The 24,984-nt window shown below is 55.0% G+C and overlaps 8 protein-coding genes across 8 annotated transcripts; 3 read left to right on the top strand and 5 right to left on the bottom strand.

Moving 5' to 3' along the window:
- Positions 1–226: 226 nt before the first annotated feature.
- Positions 227–3,243, bottom strand: JN550_001291 (uncharacterized protein; the record flags this gene model as incomplete). Its single annotated transcript, XM_049311450.1, has 3 exons — positions 227–292; positions 349–3,008; positions 3,075–3,243. The coding sequence occupies 3 exons, from the start codon at positions 3,241–3,243 to the stop codon at positions 227–229; spliced, it is 2,895 nt and encodes a 964-aa protein (XP_049177197.1).
- A 1,266-nt stretch (positions 3,244–4,509) lies between these two features.
- JN550_001292 (uncharacterized protein) lies at positions 4,510–5,016 on the top strand (the record flags this gene model as incomplete). The annotated part of the gene is made up of 1 exon (XM_049311463.1): positions 4,510–5,016. The coding sequence occupies one exon, from the start codon at positions 4,510–4,512 to the stop codon at positions 5,014–5,016; it is 507 nt and encodes a 168-aa protein (XP_049177198.1).
- A 1,233-nt stretch (positions 5,017–6,249) lies between these two features.
- JN550_001293 (uncharacterized protein) lies at positions 6,250–7,306 on the bottom strand (the record flags this gene model as incomplete). Its single annotated transcript, XM_049311474.1, has 3 exons — positions 6,250–6,474; positions 6,577–7,213; positions 7,290–7,306. The coding sequence occupies 3 exons, from the start codon at positions 7,304–7,306 to the stop codon at positions 6,250–6,252; spliced, it is 879 nt and encodes a 292-aa protein (XP_049177199.1).
- Positions 7,307–8,509: 1,203 nt separating this feature from the next.
- JN550_001294 (uncharacterized protein) lies at positions 8,510–11,014 on the bottom strand (the record flags this gene model as incomplete). The annotated part of the gene is made up of 1 exon (XM_049311485.1): positions 8,510–11,014. One exon carries the CDS (start codon positions 11,012–11,014, stop codon positions 8,510–8,512), a length of 2,505 nt encoding a protein of 834 aa, XP_049177200.1.
- Positions 11,015–16,035: 5,021 nt separating this feature from the next.
- Positions 16,036–16,541, bottom strand: JN550_001295 (uncharacterized protein; the record flags this gene model as incomplete). The annotated part of the gene is made up of 2 exons (XM_049311496.1): positions 16,036–16,165; positions 16,219–16,541. 2 exons carry the CDS (start codon positions 16,539–16,541, stop codon positions 16,036–16,038), a joined length of 453 nt encoding a protein of 150 aa, XP_049177201.1.
- A 102-nt stretch (positions 16,542–16,643) lies between these two features.
- On the top strand, positions 16,644–17,791 carry JN550_001296 (uncharacterized protein; the record flags this gene model as incomplete). Its single annotated transcript, XM_049311507.1, has 3 exons — positions 16,644–16,827; positions 16,897–17,595; positions 17,646–17,791. 3 exons carry the CDS (start codon positions 16,644–16,646, stop codon positions 17,789–17,791), a joined length of 1,029 nt encoding a protein of 342 aa, XP_049177202.1.
- A 1,966-nt stretch (positions 17,792–19,757) lies between these two features.
- On the bottom strand, positions 19,758–22,207 carry JN550_001297 (uncharacterized protein; the record flags this gene model as incomplete). Its single annotated transcript, XM_049311518.1, has 2 exons — positions 19,758–21,860; positions 21,914–22,207. 2 exons carry the CDS (start codon positions 22,205–22,207, stop codon positions 19,758–19,760), a joined length of 2,397 nt encoding a protein of 798 aa, XP_049177203.1.
- Positions 22,208–23,449: 1,242 nt separating this feature from the next.
- JN550_001298 (uncharacterized protein) lies at positions 23,450–24,145 on the top strand (the record flags this gene model as incomplete). Its single annotated transcript, XM_049311529.1, has 1 exon — positions 23,450–24,145. One exon carries the CDS (start codon positions 23,450–23,452, stop codon positions 24,143–24,145), a length of 696 nt encoding a protein of 231 aa, XP_049177204.1.
- Between the last annotated feature and the right edge of the window lie 839 nt (positions 24,146–24,984).

Genomic DNA, 24,984 nt, shown 5'->3' on the forward strand with positions numbered 1-24,984 from the left:
TTATTTTTGCAAAACCGTCCATTGATTCCAGGCCATGTAAAAGTATGCAAATACTGGCTTTTCTAGTATCAACGATGCTATGAACTGACTGTGCAATGGAATGTCTCTCCAGCAAGAAACATTCAGATCTAGCAAGTCACTGGTATCTGATCAAGGCCGCCGTACCAACTCCGTTTTCATGCATTTTGGTCTGTATGTACGTAATAGAGCCCTCGAAACTATGTACTTATGGTTCGGCTTTTTCTGCTGCTGGGGTTGTTGTCCCTTTGGAATGAGACATGCTGTAAGGTGCCTAGCGATGCGGTGTCAGTGTCCGTTACGATTGATGATGTATGATTTCAAACTTACGAGGACCTGTTTGGCGTTACAGATTCTCCAGGCGAGGTTTTTGACGTTACCATCCGCCGGTACGACGGCGGGCGCAAATTCTATGCCAAACATGTGCTGAATGGCATAGACTACTCTCCTCGCGTATTTGCCATCCCGCTCTACATGGTTGCCGAAAGGCTCCTCTGGGGTGCTCGGCGCAATATCCGGGTTCCGGTCGAAGCAATTCTGCAGGATAGGTAGGAGAGATGCCTCAACAGACTTTTGATACAGCCCTTGGGAGTCTACTTCCACGTCCTCCTCATCGAACCGACCAATCTGGATTTCGAAAGGCTGTGAGATGGACATGACGTTATGGTTGCCAGCATGGTGGTACCGGAATTCGAAGACACCTCTGGTCCACCACAGTTTGTCACCTTCGAAGACGACCTCTCCATGAACAAGACCGCCTTCCGTTGGGTCGGCCTGGTCGACAGTGACATCTGACATGAGAATGCCTTTGTCGGCAACGGTGGAATCATACTGGTTGGGAGTGACGGCGACCCAACGACCAAGCGAAGGAGCCTCGGTCGCTTCACGGGAGCGGTTGTCTGCAACCATGTATAGTCCGATCCAATCCTTCTTGTGGTGCTTTGCCGGCGCAGTCCATTTGACTTTGATGGGAGCGCCGTATTCGAGGATCATGGTCTTGAGATCACCTGGGAAACGGGCATTGGTTCCTTCTTTGCCAGTAGAACGTTCGGTCAAAGTAGAATGAGCGGCGGATTCACCCTCTACTCGAAGAGAATAGTCCTTTGGATCGAAACCAGCCAGGTCCGGTGAAAGCTTGGTCAAAGTGAGGCGTGCTGGAACGTTGTTGAACAGTGCTGTGGTGTCCCGCACAATAGTGGACACGCCAGCAGCGAGTTTCGGGCGAGCATTATCCAAAAACTCCTCCACGAAATGTGACGTTTCGTCCATGACCTTGTTGACACTAGTGCTCCATCCCTTGACGGGTGGGGGGAGGGAACTCTTGATAAACTTGGTCAAGCCGGCCTCCTTGCGCAGGCCACGGCCATATATCTTTTGCATGTGCGGCTGCTCGACGAATTGCAGGAATCCAAGGGTGAGAAGATGGCTGAGGAGAGCCAAAAGGAAGATCGATCTGCTCCACGTAATCAGTGCAGCTCCCCATAGACCAGCGGTACCTATGATTCGCTCCGGGTTATTCAAGAAGCGGTATATGGAAGAGTAGGTCAGCTTGGCCCCTTGTTCGAAAAAGAAATCGCCAAAGAACCAGCCGAACTCCCCGAGGGACTCGTAGATGCTGACAGAGGTCCAGATGTGCAGGGCGATCAGTCCGGCACCCAGTGTGTGCTTCAGCAACACAAAACCATAGTCCCAGCTTGCCGGGACTGCGTAGAGTTTCCAGCAAGCGGCGATGAAGGACGCATAACACAATACCTGGGATATATGGTACATGGCCTTCCACTGACGCCAGGCTTCACCAGAACTTTCACCAAACTTGACAAAATGCCGGGTCCATATCTTGTTGTTGGATTGCCGGTTGAGGATCACACCAAGACCAACAGAGTACCACAGCCGCCAAGCGCAAGCGTGAACGACAAACAAGAACTGAAACAGAGGAGTACTCGGTGTCACAATAGCCAAGGAAGTGAGGTATCCCAGAAGAAGCAATGTCGAGTAGTCCGTAGTTCTGAACAGATCAAGGTTCTTGAAGCCCAAAAGATTGTGGATCTGCGCTGGAGATTCGTTCTGGTACGCTGCAGTGGGTGAATCAGCAGCTCCAGGTTGCACGGCGCCGGCTGTCTCCTGTGCGGAGTTGTCGGCGGAGGTCTGAGTATCTGCACGCTTTCGAGGCGCCGGCGGGTTGTATGTCTTCTCGATATGAGGGTTCTCCACAAGCACAAGGAAGGCAAACTGCGCAGCATGTGCCACGATGGAGATGAGGAGTACCGAATAGCTGGCAGCCATCATGGAAATGCCGTAATACCCGGCATATCCAATCGAATACATGGGATGAGGGGCCATCTCGAACACGCCGTCAAACGTCAACTCTTGGTCGATCAGATAGAAGAAGTCACCCCAGTACCAAGCATAGTCCTTGACGACACGGTGGGCGTCAAGCTTGACCCAGAGGTTGAAGCCGAAAAGGCCCAGGCCGAAGAACCAACGGGCCAAGCAGATCAGCGTGGACTCGTTCTCAGGCGAGTGGCCACAAGCAATGGCGAAGAGACAATACGACACGAAATCACACATGAGAATAAGATCGACTACTCGTCGAAAGACAAGCCAGGTATTGTACTCGAGCGGGGCCTCTTCGAAGGAGTAGTCCTCGGGGATCTTTGTCTCCAATTCGTTTTTCAGGAGCTTATACAGCCAGGGCCGTGGGTTCCTACCTGTGGCGGGGTTCTCGAACAGCTTCCACGTCTTTGCCCAGTTGACCATCTTGTTCTCATTAGACTGCACTCTGAGCAGAAGGCCAATGCCCAAGTTATAAGAAGCTCGCCATATGAGGAAGATGAGGGCGAAGGCGGGCCGCTTGAGAGATGAGGGCAGCAGGCACAGCAGGGCAATGTGGGCGGCAAGGATGGCCAAGACCAACGCATCAGACAGGTTCTTGGGCTGGCGGGGATCTAGCAACTGCGAGACCATGTCATGCGTGGTAGGCACGGTGAAGACTACAACACAAACCCCAAGTCAGCATCTTACTCGACCGCGACGTAACGACTGCTCGCTTCACTGACTTGTGCCGTCCGGCGTCCGGCCAAAGGTCTTCCTGGCCTTGGGTGCCGGTTCGCCCTCCTCCTCCCCCCGGCCCGACTCCGCACGCGGGGGAGCACGTTCGCTCTCGGAAGCAGGTACAGCATGCCTGTGGCGCAACTCGCCGGGTGCCAGGGAGCTGTCGGAACTCATTGCGGACGAATGTCGACGTCTTAGCGGAACAACAAAGAACGCTAGGAATCCACGATTGCGATTGGGGTTGCGAGACGATGTGAACTGGCCCGAGGGGTTTTTATCCAACGGTCCCAGCCATGAAATGCGGGATGCCCGCTTTGAAACGCACCCGACAGACGGCTGCCGATATCCGTCTACGTGTGGATGTATGTGCCGTACGTCTTCAAGGCCTTGGCCCTCGACACTGGAATGCTTGTTTTACGTCACAAGCGACTGGGGAAGGCCGTCTGGGGAAGCCCAGGGCGCAGCGCGGATGACTAAGAGACGGCGGAGATGCGAAAGGGCTGAAGGGCTGAAGGCGGGAGGGATGAGCGACGCTTGAATTCTAATTACCCAATTGTTGGTGTAGCTCAGAAAACCAAATGAACAGTCACATGTGTGGGATGAAGGCGCGACGGCCTCTGGGCCTGGCCAACCTTAGGGCATCGTGGGCGCCGTAACCCGGATGCCCAGAAGCGGCATAGCTGGCTCGCCCAGCGCCTGTTGCAGAGAACGTGGCCCCGTGGCCGGCGGCCGCATCAGTGTCCCGGGTCTAAGCGCAGGCGCCAAGACTGGAACCTCTCGCTCACTCTAGCTCAGACTTCGTTCAACCCTCGTCCTCTTGTGAGACGAGCTGCTGGCCGCCAAAGAGTTCAGACGGCTTCTTGTCCACGAGGGGCGAGGGACACGATCTACAGGAGACACGGTTCGTCCGCACGCGGTCTCATGGCATTAACAGGATCCATTATAGGGACCCTATGTTCGCATGGATCTGCTGAATTAGCTACCGGTTGCAGGCCACTTGCGCAGACGTGCTTCTCACGCGTTTAATTGGATTGTCATGCAAACGAAACCCATTTTGCATACCAAACACTGAGAGGACCCTGTGCAGACCAATCGATTCTCCGGTTTTGCATTGCCAGAACCCATTTCATCCGAGCTTCGGCAGCTTTGCATGAATTTTCAAAGCACTTAAACATGTCGTGAAATGGACGGACTGCAACGACGACCTTCTAGAAGGTAGGGATCGTAGGCAATGTCCCCGGATCTGCCGTAGTCGCGTTTATGACTAGTTTCCAGGCACGCTTGTCTATAAGTACTGCCATGTGAACCTGAGGCTATCCTGGTGTTCCTCGTTTTCTTTCTCCATGCGGATTTGCTTTCCAACCCATCAGTCCTTATAGTCTTCCTCGAAACGAACCACTATCCTTCACTCCCCAGCACTTTTCAAAGCAATAATCAATAATGGCTCTCTTCAGCAAGGACGTCCCGGAGGAAAAGCCCGAGGAGAACCCCAAGGACAAGAAGGGCAAGTCCAAGGACAAGAAGGATAAGAAAGACAAGAAGGGCAAGGGCAAGGAGGACGATGACAAGCCTGGCCTGAAGCGCCCGGGCACCTCTGGCACCGAGAACATTCTCATCACAAACCGCAAGGAGGCCATGGAACAGTTTGCCAAGGCCCAGCGCGCCGAGAAGGTGTGGAGGGCCAAGAAGCAGGCCACTGCCGCCCGCGAAAACTACACCGAGACCAAGACTCACTTCCGGGAGTGCTTCTCTCACTTCAAGTTGGCCTTCACGGGCTTGTTCGCCGTCATGTTGGCGATCCCCCACCTCATCAGAGACAAGAAGGAGCAGAGGCGCAAGAAGGCCGACGCCGCCCGTCGTGCGCGTGACCTCGAGAGGAAGAAGAAGCTCGAGGAGGCGTTGGCCCGCCAGTCAATCGACACTACCGTGACCAAGCTTGACGCATAGTCGGCCAGAGTCCTCGGATAAGGATGCGCCGACCGTCATGAGAGGAGGGGGAAGGGGGAATGAGAAAAGGGGGGTGAAGAAATCTACCAAAGATCGATACCCCCCTTTCCAGCAACCACAGTCGCTATTTCCTATGTCACCAACATCGTCGGGACTACCCACTGATGTTCACACTCACTCAATCAACACCAAATCGCAATCGCTCTGAAGAAAAATAACAACAAAAAAGATCAGGTTTCGACTCTCATTTTCGATCTTTCCGATACAGATTCTAACACAACATCTTGGCCCAACGCCACTCGACTCTGCATTCAGCGGCCATACATTCGTTCTCCGGCCGCGGACCTTTTTGCAGCAGTCCACACTCACTCGAACACACTCTTTATGAAATGACGAGACAAGGTTAATGAGACCTCATGATGACCAACACAAGACGCCTTTGTCGGATGGGAAGCATGCGTTTCATCGGGCAAGGGAGTAAGGTCAGGGTGTGGGTCCAACTATAGACATACGTCTTGTCATATTTCTCGTTTTTGCCCTTATAGCATTTCCCCTTTTCTTTGACTCTATGAGGCGTTGGTTTTTATACTCTTATATACCCAGCTACGGCCTTGATGGCCGTAGAAATTGTTTAGGATTAGTAGTCAAGGGCCGGCAGGTATAATCAGAAGCTAGTGCTGTGTGCGAGCCACACTTGCACTGGCAGGATTCAATACAGAAGATATATCTCTCCAAGTAATCTCTCCCTTGCGTAGCTGAGTTCGTGTCTCCCGAGTTGCAAGACTTCTGCCATCAGATCCCGCGGGTGAAAACTGTATACTGAGTGTTGATGACGATAGGAGCCGCCATGAATTAAAAATAAGCGCAGGTTGTGTACGTATACACAGCGGTTGACTCAATGAAGGATTATTTCATGGCCTAGAAACTCCAGAAATCCAATTATTCACGGCAGTCGATTTTCTGGGTGACTGCATCCGGGTTTTCTGGCACCGGGCTCTTTGAATGTCGTCACGAAGACTAAGAAGGGAACACAGCAAGTCTATCCCGCTGATCTGGATCTGAGACACGTTTGTCTTCTGAACAAAATCATGATCCATTACCGGTGAAATACAGTCTATCATGTGCCCATTTCATGATCTGGATCCCAGACATTCCGGCGTCATGCCCATTCTGGGCGGGAGGCTCTCCTCCCTCCCAAAATTTTGTCGTTCCTCCAGACCCACAACCAACAATTTACGCAGCCTTCTTTGCGAACTCTACGCGCAAGATAAGATGCTTGAAACCATATCCGTCCATACTGTTGCATGCCTTGACGGCGTCGGTCCTGTCTGCAAAGCTGATGAATGCAAAGCCCTTGGCCATGCCGGTCTCTCTGTCCTTGGCGAGGAACACACGGGTGACACGTCCGAAGCGCTCGAACATGTCGCGCAGCTCGCCCTCTTCCGCCATCTCGGAAACCTGTCGCGGGGAGAATTAGTGCACTGCTTGTCGGGGGTGCGCAGGGGATAGAATAGGGCCAAAGCCGCTGAAACAGGCGCCGGAGGAATAATGAGAACTTACGTTGGTGACACGCAGGGTGGCCAGGTCGTCCCGCTCGCCAAACTTGCCGCCCATACGCTCACCGGCACCACCGGTGGCGCCGGCTCGCATGGCCGGCGGTACGTAGCTACCCTTCTTGCCAGCACCGGCGGCTCCGACCGAGACCTCGTCGCCCATGCCGGCGGCGACATCGGCGGCACCCTCGGCGCCGACGGGGGCCATGGTGTCCTTGTAGGGACAGCGGGCGGTGAAATGCTCTCCGTTACAGATACGGCACTTGACGGTCTTGTCCTTGAGCTTGTCCTTGAGGGCGTCGGTGGCGCTCTCCTTGGCCTCCTCCTTGGTGTCCTTCTTCCAGTTGGTGCTGAGGCGGAAGATGATGTTCTCGCCGACCGAGGTGGTGTCGCTCTGGGGGCCGACCTTGTCGTTGGCGGACAGGCCAAACTTGGGCCAGTTCTTGCGCTCGGCGACGCGCGGGTTGACGACCTCGCGGTGCGTCACGAGGCGGATCCGCCGCGTCGTCTTGACCTTCTGGCCGTCTTCGTTGTAGCGGTATGTGATGGTGGTCTTGGTGCCGTCCTTGTTCTGGATCGTCTGCGGCGGCGGCAGCTGCTCGGTCTGGGTGGTCTCCTCCAGATCATCGTCGTCGGCCCAGTCTCTGTTGGGAGGCGAACACGAGGTTAGCAATCGGCGGGCAGTCGCTGCAGGGCCGCAGGCGGGCGACGGCGGCTTACCTTGGCTTGGTCGACATCTTTGCGGCTTCTCTGCGGATTTATGGGTTTCGTGTCGGTCGAATGCGCGTCTTGCTTGCGTTGCTTGATGCGGTTTGGCTGGTCTGGTCCCGTCTGTCGTTGTCGGCGTGGTGGATTTTGGACGTTGCAATAATTATTTGCGTGTGGGGCAACTGCTGACCCCTCCAAAATCTCCGCCCGTGTCCCCAAGTTTCGCCTCACTCGATAGCAGTGAGTGAGTCAGTCAGTCAGCCGGCTGCGCTAAAACACTATACTGACTGCCATCTCTTCCAGTCTGCCTTGATCTCCAGATCGATGTGTAACCACTTGGGCACTCGGTTCGGTTTCCTGAGCTCCTCGAATATTGTCCTGGCCACCAACCAGGATCAGCAGAACCGAAAAACTGGTCACGAACAAGAAAACTGGGTCGCAGGGAGGCTCACGGATATCTAAGCATCCTCTACAAAACCTGTTGTTGCCATACCCAACCCCCGGCACAATCAAACTCGTTACTTGATCGATGGATGATCATTTGATTTTGGTAGAGGGAAGTCTCCCTTAGCCTGCAGGTGTGAAGCCGGCGTCATCAATAACAATCACATCTATGCAGACGACTTGAAGGCGTGAAGACTCACGCAACGGACCTCTGCTTCCTCTATAAACATCCCCCCTCTTCTCTTCATCAGCTTGAACATTTCACAGGGCTGTGCTTCGATGCCCATGACAGCGTCAAATTCAAGGTGGGCCTCAGGCGTCCAGGATTCACAATTCGCAGAGATTCTAAGTCATGAGCATGAGGCTCGAATCGCTGTCGAACAAGGCATGGGCATGGAGTAAAGTGACTTAGAAAACTATTATGCCAGTTTGGCTGTCTCCTAGAGTACATCTCAGTAATCATAGCATCCGAACTCATGCAAATGGTATCTCCATCCCCTGCTCGAAAATGGCCGCAAACCTGCGCAACGCCCTTTGATACCACCAAAAATCCCGCCTTCGCGGTGGACCTTTTTTCTATATACACACAAAACGCCTTCATGACAGATCGTAAGGTACAAAGAATCTACACAGAGCCTGGTGTAGCCACGTAAACATAAGGCACCCACTTCAGTGGGCCCTGCATTTTTGTTGTTGTATAATAGACAACGCTGAACTATAGCGGAATAAGAAGAAAGGGAAAGTAAGAACGCTTCTCGTCAGAGTGTAAACAAAGGGGGAGAGACAACCTAGGATTTCTTCGGGAGGGGTGGGAGAGCGCGAGTGGGAGGAGGGGCAAGTGGTGGTCCCTCAGCAAGCTGCGGCATGCTCCTCCGGCCGAGTAGGGCCTTGGCTCGTAGGTCGACGTTTAGGAATTGATTCGAAGAGGATAGTAATGGAGACCGGGATTGACGTTTCGAGGCCTTCTCTGTCAGGAGAGCCTTGTCGACAGGGATGGGAGAGCACCGTGAAGAAGAATCTTCAGCCAGGAAGGTGGCTCGCTTATACGAAGGGGCCTTCGTATTCGCAGTGGCTGCAAGCCTTTTCTCCAGGCCGTTCGAACCCATCGAGGGCGCCCATGTTGGGTTGTCTTGCTGTCCGCTCGTGCTTGAGAGTACAAATTGTTGCGTCTTTGATTCTGGATCCGTGAAGGAATCTGCAGGAGCCCGGAGGTTGTTCAGGCTTACAAAACGACGTGGAGAAATCTTGGCTTGAGCCCCGCGATCATTCGTGACTGTGGAAGTAGCTTCCGCCACCGACGGCAACTCTCTTTGAGGTGGAGTCCGGACCTCGTCACGTTTCCACTTAGAGAAGGCTGATGAGTCTGGGACTGCTGGTGCAACTAGGCTCTGCCTTTGCATGGCGTTGATGCTCCTCATGGCTTCTTGGGGAGACAGCGGAGATCTTGGAGACGGCATGTCCACCACCGTGGACAACGGCCGTGACATAGCGAGTGACGTTGGTGGCGGCTTCCTGCATGCCTTGACAGAGGGCTCCGGTTGTTCTTGTGATTCAACTTGATCTGATACGGAATCTAGAGAAGGCGGTCTGAAGCCCGAAAACCGCTTGCTGAAGTTGGGGACGCTTTGGCGGTTGGAAGCATTGCTGTCATTGCTTTCTCCTCCAGTAGAGATGAACGAGTGCGGACGTGCACTCGACTCGAATTGGGTTTCGAGGCTGGGGATGAGAGTCTGCATGGATTGCCTGCGGCTCGATATAGCCTGTGCATTGGGCCGCAGTCTGACCTCAGTCTGAGATTCTTGTGCTTGCGAGTTCGTTTTCACTCCCTCGTTGTGGCTTGAGAAGCTGGCACGGGTGGGCGAGCAGGCGGGAGACGAGTTGGCCGATGTGACGTACGTCCTCTGTCCGGATGAGATGTAGGAGAATCGATTCGAGCTGTCCCGGAGGCTGTCGAGATGTTGCCCGTCAGACGAATAATGACTCTCGGTGGTTGAAATGTCATCGAGCGAAAATTCAGGAGTGAGCTCGGCCGAAGGGATCGCGGGGAGGCCGTGATCATGGTCTTGCTCTTTGAGGGCATTTTCGTTGGTCCATGAGAAGTCTTGTTGCACGATCGTCGAGAAACGCGCCGGGTCCCTTACCACGATAGTCCTCTGACTGGGTTGGGTTTTCAAGTTGAGTGTGTGGTCTTCCGTTTTTGGCTCTCCGGTCTCTGAAAGTCGCTTCTTGCCACCTAATTCCTCTATCTCCCGTCGCAGGACTGCAAGCCAGTTATCCATGTCCTCCGCACTCTCAAACACCATGAGAAAGTTTGAGGTAGTCCTCCGCTCTGCCGCCCGCAGGGCCAACTTCGAAAAGAGCGACCTGTTATCCCCGGTAGGCGCGCCATCCGTGTCCACGGTCGAAACAACCTGTATGACCCAATGTTTCCCTGGGATGAGATCACTGGCGAAAGCGGCGGAATCTTTGGTCAGGCGCAGGACTCTTTCTGGCAGACGATCGAAGGAACCATCGGCCGAGTATTGCAAAAGGTAACCAGATGTGTTCAGGACATAAGTTTTGGTGGTCCATTCCAAAATACTCCGTGATCCACCCGTGCGCTGGTGGAATTTCTTAATCTTGTCACCTTTCTTCTCTCCAATCTCCTCGCCAGCTGCGTCATCGCCCGCGCCGGTCGACCCGCTGTTGCGATGACCGTTGAGCCTAAGTAGCACATCGAGAGACGCTGTACAAGCCGGTAGGGTGGCATGCTTGACAGACTGCGGATAAACCTGGAAAAGTGGCAACGGTACCCATGAACTCGAGTTCGGACTAGGCGCTGCAGGCAATGGCTTGCTTTTCCCAACGCCGGATTGTCGCAAACGTGGGATAGACGGCTGACTCTGAAGACCGGATGCATTTGATCTGGACGAAGACGGAGGTTGGGGGCTTGCCAAAGAAAGGTCGGAACGCGAAGAATGCAGGCCATATGGCCAGTTGCTGATCTCTGCCAACGAGGCTCGTATGCTTCCCAGCCGAGGCGATTCCCTTCGAGCGGCAGACCCGTCCGGGTCTTGGCCGTCCTTGTCACTTCCGGTCTTCTGTCTGCCGAATAGACCACGCAGCCCGACCCGTGATTCTCGCTTGTTAATCTTCTCCTGCCGAGAGTCCACACGGAGTGGGACCCTGTCCTCTTCCGCGATGACAATATCTGGCGGCCGCGCGCGGCGAATACTGTTAGAATGAGACTGTAGTGACTCAAAAGCTCCAATCGTCGGGCTCAGAGGCCCGTGTTCTGTGTCTTCTTTACCCATCCTCAAATACGCCGCTGGTCGGCCAAAACGTTGGGAGAAAGTTGTTGTTGATCACCAGTAGGCGCAGGTGTGGGTGATCCGGGACGTGGGGAAGTTGGGGGATATGAGAAGGTCCAAGACTCGCGTGATGCGCCGCAACATATGATGATTACCAGTGCAGCGGTTGGATGTGGTGGGCCGCAGGATGTGAAAGGAATGCGAGGGTTTAAGGCATGTATCGTGGTCCAACAGCTTGGCAAGTGTTGTTCAGATGTCCAAACACAACAAGATTACAAGGAAACCATGGAGACATGGGCGAGGTCAGGGCAACCCTGTGTAAGCTCGAGTACTCCACGACGGGGCCCAAAGGTTGCGTAGCAAGGACGCTTGGATCCCGGCAAGCCCGCACCGCAGAGAGCGACACGACGCCAGCAGCCCGCCTTACTAGAGGTTTTAGAGGCCGAGCTTGACTTGACGCTTTGGTTTGGGGGATGCGGGTGGTGGTCCTGGTGCTGGGGCAGAAACGAGGGAAGAGGAAACACAGGCCAACGCCATGACGCACGAGACATTGGACTCGAAAGGATAAAATAGTAAAAGCTAAGCAGACGCACGACAATTCCGCGTCTCTCTGCGCTCGTGGTGGTTGGTCAGACTCAGATCGATCCCCCGAAGTATCTGGCTATGTAAAGAACGGCGGGCAGGGATGCAGAACAGTGACTTCCGCAACCCAGGCAGGGATGTCGCGAAAGCGCCCCCTGTCCCCCCTGCCCGGAAACATCAGCCGTGTCCAGTGCTGACCTGCAAGGTGAGGTTTGGTTTGGTGTGGCCAGAGAGAGTACCATAGTACTCCGTACCCCGTTGCAGTACACACGAGCGAGACGGACGCGAGAGAGCCGCCCTGCGCAGAGCAGCCCGGTACCTTGCCTGCACCTGTGAATGCCGTACCCTCCTCCATGGATGCAGGCCCTCAGGACGCCGCGGGTTTACGACACTGGCTTGCCAGACTGCAAGACTCTTGGTACGGGGGCCACTAGGGAACGCCTAGTGCGTCGTAGTCAGGCACTGGTCAAATGCTTACACGATGAGTATCCGCTCGTGATCTCACTGCCGGCCTAGGTTGGTCTGGCCGCTGCGAAGGAGGGCAGAAAAACTTGGTACCAAGATGGATCCGCGATGGGCATGGAATCTTCAGCCGCCAACGGGCATGGGTACCGGGGATTTGGGGGATTGATGAGTGCGCCCCGATGGGCCCCCAGGCCCCCCAGGGCCAGAAAGCCCAGCCAAGTTGCCAACAAGGCAGGGCTGTGGGTACGCACAACAGACACACTTGCCAAAAGTTGGCCGTCGGAAGCTGCTCACGATGGGGCTAATAAGTGACATGGGGGAACAAAGTAGGCGACGTTGAAACGTCACCCATCACGGTTCGGAATACTAACACTTCTTCGTGTGCCGGGGACTGGAATGCGGGCTCTCAGGCCCCGACCCAACCTGGAGCGTGACAGCGAACAAGCGCAATTGTGATAGTCATATCGGGTTCATTGCAACTTGGCTCCTGCATGCTCTCTCCGTGATTTGTACCAATTATCGTCGACTTCAATTTCCGCAAGTTTGGCAGTTGTAGCGCCGGCCCCAGGGGCTTTTCAGATTGTTTTGAGTCTTGAGCAGAAACGCGCCGCGCTCCCCTGAGAGGGGCACGTCAAGTGATTCGCTGCGCCGACATGACGAAACACTCGGAACGAATGGAGATGCGTCAGGGTCCCCTCCCCAGCTTGCTCGCTGCAGGGTTGGTTCAGTTCAGCGCGCCTTTTACAAGGCTCGGCACGGGCATGACGGGACTTGCCCAAACCCAACCACAGACGTGCAATTTTTTTTGTTTAAATCTTACCTCGAAGCATGCCAGACCCGGTTCTCATGCAATAGTAAGCGTCTCATATTGACGTGCAGACATGGGCCCCCGTCCTCCAGGCCACCTTTTGGGAAGACGATAAAAGCCGACATGCCAATTCTGTGATGAAAGCACGGTTGTCGCTATGTTCCCGGATCACCTCGTTTTCTCCAAATGTTTTGACAATCCATCCGGCATAAATCATGCAGAGTTCAATAATACATTTGACAGGTCTTGGGCGTCGCTGCCACAGAGTCAAACCACACCTCCCACTTAGTCACCCGCCTATCGAACGTTATGTGCACAGCCATTAGGCTTCTCCTTTGCATGTGCATCCGCTTCTGCACAGTTCTCTTACTCATCAAACCGGATCCTCTCTTGCCCCTCTTCCTGTGAAAGTTCGCTTGTTTTGTACAGGAGACAGGAGAGCAGGTATTCCAGATTGGATGGACCACAAGGTCTCGGGTTTGTGCGTCACGGTGTAGTTGCTGTCTTACTCCGTGAGGTATCCCAGGAGACCAGCCCATTTGCTCGTGTTCGGCTCGTCAAATGCACTACGCCTTCTAACAGAATATCGTATTTGGGCCATGGAGCATTGTCAGTGGTTTGCAAGCTTCGCTAACAGGCCCAAGTCCGACCATGGAACTCTATGCTCGATTCCGCCCGCGGGGTGCCGAACCCTAACCTTCCTTGTCCATGCTCTGTTGGCCTTCCTGATAATAAAAGCCTCGGATACTTGATCCTTCGTGACGTCGCATTGCCTGGCTCATCTGAGGAGTTTGGACTTATTACCAACTCCGTAAATGTGTGCGAAACCTGGTCACTCCCAGCTGAGTCATACGCGTGGCATTGACGAGACGTGAAGTACGGAGTGCGATATTGCCGATTAGACCAGTGTCATATATGTCAACATACGTTGGTAAAATTGACCTATCTTTTGTGTCGATCTCTTGCAGTATATCTCATTTGTTTCTCTACGCTGCGGTGATTCGCGATATCCTGCTTTCTTTTTCTACTTTGTCCTCCCACAGAAACAACCAAATTTTTTCAGCTGATACGCCCCCGTCCAGCCATCTCAGAGCCATGGTATCGACCACGGCGCAACCGATCATGTTAGCACAGGCAAAGCTGGTTCTGGCCACACGCCGCATTGTTGGCAGTGTTGCATTATACCATCGTCTGACGCCTTGGAATCGATTCAACGTCGCATGATTTGCGTAGTGCGATCCGTCGGCAATGCTTCAACGTACAGACACTACCATGGTCTGCTTGCGTGGACGACGAGCCCTGGTACCCCATAACCCCTCTCCAGATTGGCACTTCCCGCGCCGGATGCGCGGTGGCGTCCATTGGCTTGCGTTTAATCAGATGTACCTGCATTAGCTACTATGGTACAGCTCTCCAATCCTACCTAGGGCTGAGCACGCCGGACGTCACTCTGAGAGTCTGAGGTCTTTCCAAAACAGGCCAGGTAGAGACTCCGGTCGTACGAGCTCGTGCGCGCCCGGCCTGCCTGGGTCTCGGCCGTTGTGGGAAGTATAATTATTGACGGCAGCGACCCGATGCCCAATGGTCTCGGCCCATCTGGAAGGTCATGTTTGCGCGGGCGAAACCACAACCCACTACTGTCGTCCAAGAAAACTCTTCAGCTCGCCAGCCGCACTCTCAGGTACATGGTGCAGATCCCACTGGCCTCGAAGATCGTTGCTTTTCTCCCGATTGTACATTAGCTATTGCTTATCCTCCCTGTTGCTGTGCCGCTGTCAACGGCCTTGACGTGTGGAACACATGAGATGGACCCCGACCCTCCGCAACGTTGCCTGAATCGGGAGCAGCGGCGCCCTAAAGATCGTAGCAAGACAGGACATCCCTGAGAAAGACAGGCGCGAAACATCAGCGCTTGGGTCGAGATCGAGCCCATTCTAGTGAGTCAGATAATTGCTTTTTGGGCGTGATCCCTCTCATGCCGGAGTCCGGAGCCGGCAATCCTTACCTGCCTGGTAGGCCTGGCTCCTGGAAAAGCGACGGTTGACGAGCGAGGTGGTGATATCCCAGTAGCTCCTCGATGGTGAGACGACCGACTTTGTCTCCCGACTCTGTGGTTAAAGTTGATCCAACGGATCCATAGAGTGGGCAGGCTTGTACAAGCGTCCGCTGTGGAATGCAAACATGACTAGGAACTCGGATTTAGTTATCGCCTTGGGCAAAGTCCATGATTGGCTGAACCGATATACCCAGAGTACTCAAATGGCTTCTGCCCACGTTTCACTCACTGCTGCTGCACGTTGACATCTCTCTAACCAATTTCTCTTGTGTCTCATGTTGTACTTTGCACGACAAGACAGCTTTGAAAGACTAGAAGGAGACGTCCTTGGAAGGCATTCCCAATTAACAATGACTGGGTATCCAGGGTTGTGCAGCCGTGAAAATGTTCTCGCTGGGGTTGCCTGTTCGCCTATACACACGACAGGGATGCACCTGAGCCCTACAATATATCGCAAGTGGTTACCAGTTCGAGCATTTTCGTAATATACCGTTCCGCGTGCCCCGGGTCCCCGAGCAACGAAATCCAAAGTCTGCAAACCACGGATGGATCAGAAAATTTCCTACTTTGTGCAGAGGTCTCTACTGCCGTAGTCACTAGTACCACAGTAGGCAAGTGGTGGATATGGGTTATAAATGAGGCGGATTGCAGAACCCACGACAACTTCAACCGCCACGTCAGTGGTCCACTCACTAAATCTGCGCAGAAAAAGGCATAAGAAATCAATCGCCAAAAAGGATGTGAGGATGAAGCCAGACACGTGGTAAGTCGGCCGTGTCTTCAGGCTGCATCGTCCGGGGACATGCTTCAACCTCGCGTTACTGCACAGAAACGGCCAGAAGCAACCCGCTAAGAACATCTTGCCTCCGGGCGGTGCGTTTGGCAATGCCCATACCATGGTACGGGCGAGGCCCCCCGGGTGCCAGGTTTGCCAGGCTTGATGAGATGGTCGAGGCTGCATCCATGTGTCGGTCAGGGTTAGGTAAACTACTGTGTGTAAGGGCATCTGCCGTACCAACCACTGAGGACCAGCGACTGTTGACCCCGCGATCGGTAATGGCGCTGAAAAGAAGCAGGGCAGGGGTTGGTGCTGACCCCACCTTTGACGTAAGGTCACCAGCTGGGCGAGAACTCCATGATGGTGTCCCCAGGTGAGCTACTGTAGATGCGGCCACCCAGCACCCAGGAATGTGCGGCTTGACACAGGCCAGGGTAGCTGTCGGGAGCTGTTGCTACACAGTACCTAGGTAGAGGCTCGAGGTCGAGCGAATAGAATACCTGGGCCCAACTACTGACACACCAACCACTCCACGTCGGCCCATCATCACCTGAGCACCTCTCCGTACTCCGGTGACGAGGGCACAAAGTGGCGCATCATCAGCATCACCTGGCACCTGCACCATCACCGTTGACCACTGTCCCGGGCCCCAGCGCTGCTGCTTTCCTGCCCAAACAGGCCTTGTATCGTCTTCTTGCCTTGATCTCGTAGCCTCGTCACCCCGGCTGCGCCGAACGGACTGCACCCAGGCATCAAACGAGGTCAAGTCAGCTGGTGCACGCCTCCAGCGAGGCGTAGCAGAGAGAGAGAGACCTCTGGCCATCAGCTCATCGGCGGCCATCGCAGCTGACCGGTTGCCTGTATCGGCATCTCGGAGTCTGCCCACCACCTGCCAGGTCTAAATACACTCCGCTGCCCTGGCCGACCGGGAACGGTGAACTCAATGTCCCCGGACCTGAACTCGCTTCCACCTTCGTCTCCGACAATCCTCTCCCGAACCATGAACACCTCGAGCCACAACGGCGACGGTGGAGCCGCCATGGGCACCGAGTCTCCCCCGTCGGCTTCTCGCTCACAGTCCATCTCGTTACAGGCTGCCGCCACCATGAATGCCGGCCTCCAGCGACGTGAGACCTCCCTCTGATAAACCGTCATTTCTCCGTAGAAGCTTGCTCACATCTTCTCCTGACGGCTAGGCTCCAGTTCCGCATCCAGACAGCAACATTCCCCAGCTGGTCGTCGAAGGTCAACCGTCCTCTACAATCTACAGCACAACGATCCGTCAGTTCCGTCCGCAGGCGAGATGCAAGAGGGCTCTGGCGCAATCTCCGGGACGGGCGCAAGCTTCGATCACAGAACGGGCAGCCCGCATTCCATATCGCGTTCGCCATTGTTGACGGGAGGCGATCCGCACCACAACCGAACTCCCAGCCTGGGAGAGCTCCATCAGGAGCTCGAGGCCGAACAGGAAGCCCAAGTTAATCGACTGCTTCAGATGATCCGCCGGCAACAAGTAGAGCTCCAACAGCTCCAGTCGCAACAAGGCCAGAGCCAGTCCACAGTGGCAGCCGAAGATCCCACGCCTTCCTCGGAGCGGCCCAGCTCGGTCGTCATTCCGAGCGGTGGCCTACCTCATCAAACGTCTTCGGTCTCTACGCCGCGATCGCCCGTTATATCGCATGCACGCGGGTCTTTTGACGCCAATCGTGATTTCCGGCCATCTCGCACCCCTAGCAGCCATGCTTTGTCCCCCAGAATGAGATCTGGGTCTATCAGCGGGGAGCCTGGTGAACCATTCGCCCTTGGGGGCCGCGATGAGACCGCCTTCTACCAAGCAGAGACCCAGTCATTGGTGCGAGAAAACCAGATGCTGCGCCACCGAATTAGAGAACTGGGTAAGTTCGGTCTGCTCAAAGTATCCACCGCTCCCGCTGACAATATATAGAGCGCCAGCTCAGCGAGGCACACGCTTCATCCTCTGTAACGCGAGAGCCGGCCCATCCCTCACATCTTCTCCAGTCTCAGTCTGTTTCGGAGGAGGGAGGCTCTGAGAACATAGCACCTGGTATAGAAGCCCCCAAGGCCGACTGATTAGATGTGCCAGCTCGGGCCTCTCTTAGAGAGCGTGGCCACATACAAAATCTAGGGCTACCGGGTCGCAATCGTCACCTGGCGACTTTGGGTTTCAGTCTATGGGCTGTCATAGAGAGCGGTTTCTTAAGCCCTCTCCGGCGTTAGCGGTCCGGGTTACCTTGGAAGAACACAGGAAAGGACCTCACGGGGTAAGGCATAACCACACCATTCATGCACTTGACTTAATCTTTAGTCGATACCAAGCTGTCGCATTAGCTCGTAAACTGCATCTCTATCAAGGATGGCGTAACAAACTTGTTTTGATAATGAATTCCCGTTCCGTCTACAATCTACTTCGCGATTACTTCCTGACGGACTAGCCTTAGGTTCTGTCGCTACTTCAGGGTAAATATGTGACGTGGCCTTCGATGTTTCTCAAATTTGGTACCTAGTTAGGTCTTGTGGACCGGTGCCCATCAGCAGCCTCCCTCTGTTCCTGCTGACATTGGCCTCACCCATTTAACAACTGCGAGGTGTGAGGTTGTCGTATTTCGTCTTTACCCCGAGGCTGACTTTCGGTCTGGTCTTCATTGAGGAGTCACAGTAGCCAGATTATGATCTTCCCCTTGAGTTACCTCTGCTGGACCTCCGCAGTAAATAAACCTATCGAATGAAGCCCGTCGGCCCTTGATTTGCTCAAACCAGGCACTTGCGAGGAGCAAAATCTACGGTAGACAGTTATGTGATTCTAGAAAAGAGTACTATGGTAGTTCCCATTCACAGGTGCCTCATCAACACATAGTCTGCAACCTGTCACGGAGGGAACATACACTTTTCGTTACGACATGCCCACATGCCATCCGCATGACAGATGGAGCGGGACTCAGTGGGAGGTGCCGTGCTCTGCTTCATCGACCATAACCTCGTCTTCCCCGGGGCCTCCTTTCCTTTGATCATGCCGTTTGCCAGCAGCGTGTGGAGACTGACCGACGTGAGCACCACCGGGCACCAGCCAGATTCGTGCCAATGGGTCTTTAAGTACGGAGACGAAGACGGGTCTTGGTATAAGATAAGCTGATGTATGCATCTGATCTTGCGTGTGATAGTCAATAAAAAACAAATATTAAGGAAAACTTATATAGCAATGGTCTACATACAACTCGTGTACCTCGCATGCTATCATGTCGCTCGGTGCATCCCAGCGTGCCTATCGAGAATTACGTGCTGGATTGCCCCCGGAACCCCCCCCCCCCCCTCCCCTCTTTTGAGTATTTCCGTTATGGGGCAATGCTTCACATGTTTCCTCGTTCGGCCGCAGGCGTGCCGTGATAAGTCTGGATCGACTCGTGTAAGGAGTCATGCAGGGAACGGACAGGTTGTCTAATTGCTCTGCAAGGAAGCCTCTGCGAATGATCTTGATACTGTCCCTGCAGTCTTTGCATCAATGACGGGCTCCAACTTCATACATTACAAGTTGAAAGTTGATGAATCGTAATATATCGGGTTTGACTTGGGGGGGGGGGGGGGGAATTTTCAAAGTACGCCGAGATCGTGTCACACGCTACAGACGCGGGTGAAACGGCCAAGCAGTCGGAAGTGAGCCATATCACGGTCCTGAGAAGGGACAAGCTCGTGTTATCAAACGAATCTGGTTCTCGACTACAACGTAAACTAAACAACGATGAGGGGGCAGGGCAGGAACACAACGCCATACCTCCATCGGGACATGCTTACGGCGGGAAACATGACCTAATATCCCCCAGTGTCGAGGCGGTAGAGTACTTGCGAAGAGCTGATACGTATAGATACAGTAGGTGAGATGTGGGTTGTATTCCAAATAGTTCGATTTCGAACAAGGCTCAAGTAACCATAATTACGCCGGGGATATCTCTCCGAAGTCCTTTGAGCCAAAATGATGCCGTGACCCTGAATACCATGTCTAGATATGAACGCCAAAAATTATACATATATAAAGCAGGCCCGCCTACTCCTGCATCTGGTCCGACTCGGGCGTTCTCTGGCTCTCGACACCGAGAGTTCGGAGTCTCTGGGACAGAAGGCCCTCGGCTGTTCCCGGGCTGCCATTGATCAGGCTCGAGAAGGCATTGCCGCCATAGCCCGCATCACCTTTGCTTAGCTTGTCGTACCTGTCAAATTGACTGTCCTGGCCCACGAGGCTGGACAGATTGCTGGAGGCTTGGGTCGTCGGGCGGCTTAGTTGTGAGGAGCTCGGAGACCAGATATCAGCTTGAACGAGAGCCCGACCCGACCCAAACTCGGTAGACCGTTGCCTCTGTGGGAGGCGGAGAGGGATGACATCAACCGGGTTTTGAGCGCCACTGAAACTAAACGAGAATGGCTGCTGGGAAGTGGTAGTTTCAGATCCCAGCCCATCCGTAGCATCAAATGCCTGGCTGGAGGCACCGAAGTAGAAGCCTGAACTCCTCCGCCGGAACGCCTTCTCTGCCGCGAGGTTGGCCCCCGGACCGGTACCAGCGCTCATCGGCGGATGCATGACGCGGATGGGTTTGTACGAAGTAAAGCGTGGCTCTGGCAGGGTGATCTCGTTCTGGAGCTTTTCCTTACCGTCGGGAACACGGTTCGCGAACACGACACGAATGCTTTTGTACAAGTAGTATCTACCACGAGAAGGACAGCATATGTGGAGATGGACAAGGTAGCGAAGAATGGGTCGATCGGCACCGCCAGTGTCCTTCGTTACGGGCAGGTTGTCGATGATAGGCCCAGCAGAATAACTGCGTTGCCTGACGAAGGTTTTTGTGCCCGCGTCCATACCGGTGAGGTCGTAAGGAACCAAGAACAGCTTCACGGCGGTTTTGTTTGGGTTCTTGATGATAATCTGTATCTGCCCCTTCTCTGGGATCCGATAACTTCCGCCCGGGGGGGCCCTTGGTGAGCCTGATCTCCTCTTCTGCTTCTGCGATTTTCTTGCGTCTCTACTCGTACGCTCCGCATTGATGTCATTGACATCCCCCATCTGATCCACAGGCTTGCGCTCCGAGTTTCGGTTGTGTGTTTTCCGTTTCGATCGAGCTTCCTCCTCTTGGTTCGGTAGACCGTTTTCCAAGTCGATCTGCCCAACGTAGGGACTCGGCCCGTCCTCGTTCTTGGACCGTCCATGTGCGGAGCTGGCATAGCTGTAGAACACAGCAGGGAAAGGCAGGGTCACGTGAGGTGGACATCGCAGACTCGACTTGCACTTGCCCATGCCTAACACACCAATCTGAGCAACAAAGTCTAGCGGCTTCGAGGGGTTCGTTGACATCCTTCCTCGTAGAATGCTTTCTTCGTAGGATCCCACCATGGATGCATGATGCAGCGGAGACGTATCGGAACTATATGACGGTCGCCTGGACCGTAGGTAGGCTGGAGTCTGCGGCGAAGTTCCGGCCAGCGGGAAGCTTGGTGTGGACGTGAGGGAGCGGCGAGGCTGATGAGCTTGATAGGGGTATGTCCTTTCATGTCGGAGAGGGTGCCTCGAGGCCGGGCTGGGAGAGGGGAAGGCATACGAGACGGAATGGCTTGACATCAGCGTGTGGCGGCGCGAGCCCCTGGGCATACTCGAGCTGATATCGATCCCTTCCATTGGGGAGGGCAGGTCGAGGTCGTCATTGCTTTCGGACTGAACTAAGGGGCTGGTTGGCGCCTGATACACGAAACTCGACGAAAGGGACGATGATAATGACGAGATTCCCAATCTCGACTCTTCGGTTCTGCCTAGACTAGACTGCCTCCTATCGAATTGGAAAGGTGTAAAGTCGCGCGGGGGCGATGTGGCCAACCACGAGCGGCTGGTTGGTTCAGCCGGGCTCTGCGGCGGGTCGTATACACCCGTGTCTATCCTGCTCGCACCTTTGCGGGACTCATCTTGGGTAAAATCCCCCGAGTGGAGCGCGGACCGAGGCCGCTCGATGTTGAGGCCTTCCCGTAGCCGCCGCTCGTCTTCAGACTCTGCTTCTCGCTTCTCAGGGGTGATGGTTGGCGGCGGAAGCAGCGAAGGGGAGCCACCGGGGGGTTTGGGGCTCCTCGAGGGCGTGGCCGGCCGCTGGTTCCGTATCGAGTCAAACTAGTTGCCAATCAGCCACCTGGCAGTATTTTCAGAGGGGGACGGGTGCATACATGTCGATTGGGGATCCAGGTCGGGCTCTCGCCTCTCTTCAACCTCTCGATCAGCTCAGATCTGTCGGAGCACGGGGCAGACTCGTCTTCATCCGGGGTCCTGGCGCGAAGGTCCTCTGGGATGGGGCCGTCGCATAGTTCAGTGCTGACACTGTCCTCGGAGAAGCTCCTGGCCAGAGATTGTGCGTTGTAGTGAGAGGCACGGTGCTGCAGAAATGGCTCTGGCGGTGAGGCCGTTCCTGGGGGTTCGCCAGGGGGGTCCGTCGGCTCCAGATCCTCTTGGAAGAAGGGCATGTTGAGATCACATCCGACTGTGACCTCCAAATCGTGCGGCTATAAGGTGTGTTCTGTCATGTCGTGGTAGTCATGTGCGGTTTTCGTTGTCGTCGTGACAGCTCGGTTCACACACGAGAAGCTTGCTGGTGGAATGGGGGGATTCGCATGTAGCCCGCCAACCGCTGCGCCGAGCATGCAGTGACGTATTACCTAGCGTCAGGCACGTGGAAACTGTTGGTGCTGCGGAAGACGAAAAGAAGAGAAGGGGGCCCTTTTCCTCGTCTCCAAGACCAAGTCACGAGCAGGAAACCAGAGGAACGGGACGATCGGAGACAGATGTGCAAGAGAATGAGTGCAACCCGTTCGACCAGGTCCAGTCGATCACCTGACGGGGTCGATGACTCCATTGTCTGAACCAAGTTACTGCAGTTCGGGCGGGCTAGTCACCTATCATCCTGACGATTCCGGCGGGGGGCTCAGGGATCCTACGGGGCGCCGTTCCCGCTTTTCGCCCACTAGATTATGCAGGGCTGCATGTGCCATAACTGAGCAGCCATGACTGTTCTGTTGGCATGTGCTGGGGGGACCCTCTAAGGGCCCCCAGATGGCTGCATCTTCCGACTCCACTCCATGTTTGTTGGCCTGCCTCGCACTACTGCATGCGCATTGCTGCAAGTAGGCCAGTTGGGTATCCAGTTATGCAACCCGACTTATCTCTTCTGCGCGGTGTAGATTGTCTAGCTGTGTGGCTGGCGCGGGCGCGCGCGAGAGCGAGAGGAGAGAGTGTGTGCTGTCCGATTTGAGCCGTCCCCAAGTTGACGCGCCAGGCATAACCTTGGAAAAGTCCTGCTTTGAAAATGAGTTCAACTCCATCCATGGCTGTACGCAAGTATGGTTTAATTCAAGAGGGACCAGTGCAAACCTTCACCAAGATTCACACGCGAGATGCGTAGCTAACTCGTTCACGTTAGACCCTGGGTAATTCTCCCGTAAGGTAGCGCCCGGTTCCGCACTCCCAGGGACGATGGGCCATCCCGACCCCCACCTAAAAGTTCTACTGTAAGACAGCGAGCAAGGGTCGCCGATAGCGATAACGACCCCCAGATGGACAAGCCCAGACCTGGAAAAAAAGTCCCAAATTTCTTGACATTCCGCCAGGGTCCCTTTTGTCGCAACAAACCAAACGTCACACCGCCCCTTTGCAAAGGTCGCAGATACGGACCCAAGACCCGAAGGAAAACAGACAAGGCCAAAGACGAAATGGCACCCAAACGGCCGCTGGACTCGGTGGACGACACAGGGGGCGCCGAGCCCAACACCAAGAAGCCCCGCAAGGGCGGCTTCCGCGTCGGCCCCGACAACCTGCCCGACGGCACCTGGCGCCGCAAGGTCATCAAGATCAAGAAGGACCTGATCCAGAAGGCCAAGATCAAGAAGGCCTACTCCAAGATCAAGGCTGCCGAGCAGAGCAGCAAGGCCGACCATGAGAAGAGCAACACCGTAGAGCGGCCAGAGGGGGACGGCCAGGATGAGGGCGAGGGGGAGGGGGAGGGGGAGGGGACACAGCAACCGCAGGCCGAGCCACAGCTGCACCCGGAGCGCCAGGCCATGCTGGACGAGGACGAGGCGGAGCCCGAGCCCGAGCCCGAGCCGCCGCGACGGGCCCGCGACCAGAGGCCGGAGCGGCCGCGCGGCCGGAAGCAGCAGCAGCCGCCGCGCCGGCCCGGGTACTACGACAAGGCTCTGGAGCAGGCGTCGCGCAGGAAGGAGGAGCAGGAGCAGCGCGAGCGCGAGGTGCAGCGGCGGCTGGACGAGCGCAACCGCAAGACGGCCGAGCGCGAGCGCTACCGGCGGGCCATGGCCAAGGCCAAGACGCCCGGCCGCGACGGGCAGCGCAGGCTGGGCCGCGAGAGCGGGCTCCTGCTCGAGAGGGTCAAGAAGATGACGGGCAGCTGAGGGGCAAGGTGGGGAGCAGGGGGAGAGAGAGAGAAACAGAGAGAGAGCGACAGGGGAATTATACCTAGGCCTGAGGGGACCTGATTCTACGAGGCATGAGTGGACTTGAGGGAACCTTCGTCATGCAGCGGCACAGCCTGCATAGACTTGCGACTGCCTACAGGGTATTGGAATTCAGACTACAATTTAAGTCTACCATCACGATCACCGCCATGACGTGGGCCACGCAAGTGCACGATAATCAGCTAGTTGATAGTATTCACGTTGGACGTGAATGTCTTGTGTGGCCTATAAACAATGATCTTCCTCTGCTCAGGCCAACCCCTTTGGTCCCCTCGCCCTTGGCAATAAAGGAAAAAAACAACTGGCCGAGGACGGGATTTCCGCCGTCTCCGCTTAAGAAAACATGTAGCCTGAATTGCATAACCACTACGACCTGCAACTCGTACTCTAACAAGGAAACCAAAACGAGAAGACTCTGGCGAGTTCGGCCGTGAAACCCGTTCTCGAGTCCCCCCAAATTTTGACGACAATTCCAGAAACCGCAATGCTGTTGAGGATAGGATATCAACTTGAAATTTTCCTAATGCCGGGCGCCACGACAGGAGCTAGCCGCCTTCGTGGACGCCTAACAGAGAAAAAGCAAAAGAGAATCGAACAAACACAATTCAATGGCCGTCATAGGGAGAGGGTCGTTTGTTCAGTATCCGGAAAATGTGAACGGGACCAAGTCACAGATCGCGCTGCTTCCAGGAAACAAACGCCTGCTCTGGAGCTTCGTAGACAGCACACCCATGCGAACAGTGACGGCCTTGAAATTCGTGAGATGCGGGAATATA

The sequence above is a fragment of the Neoarthrinium moseri genome (assembly GCF_022829205.1).
Source record: "Neoarthrinium moseri strain CBS 164.80 chromosome Unknown scaffold2_Wmoseri_CBS_16480, whole genome shotgun sequence".
Lineage (NCBI taxonomy): Eukaryota > Fungi > Ascomycota > Sordariomycetes > Amphisphaeriales > Apiosporaceae > Neoarthrinium > Neoarthrinium moseri.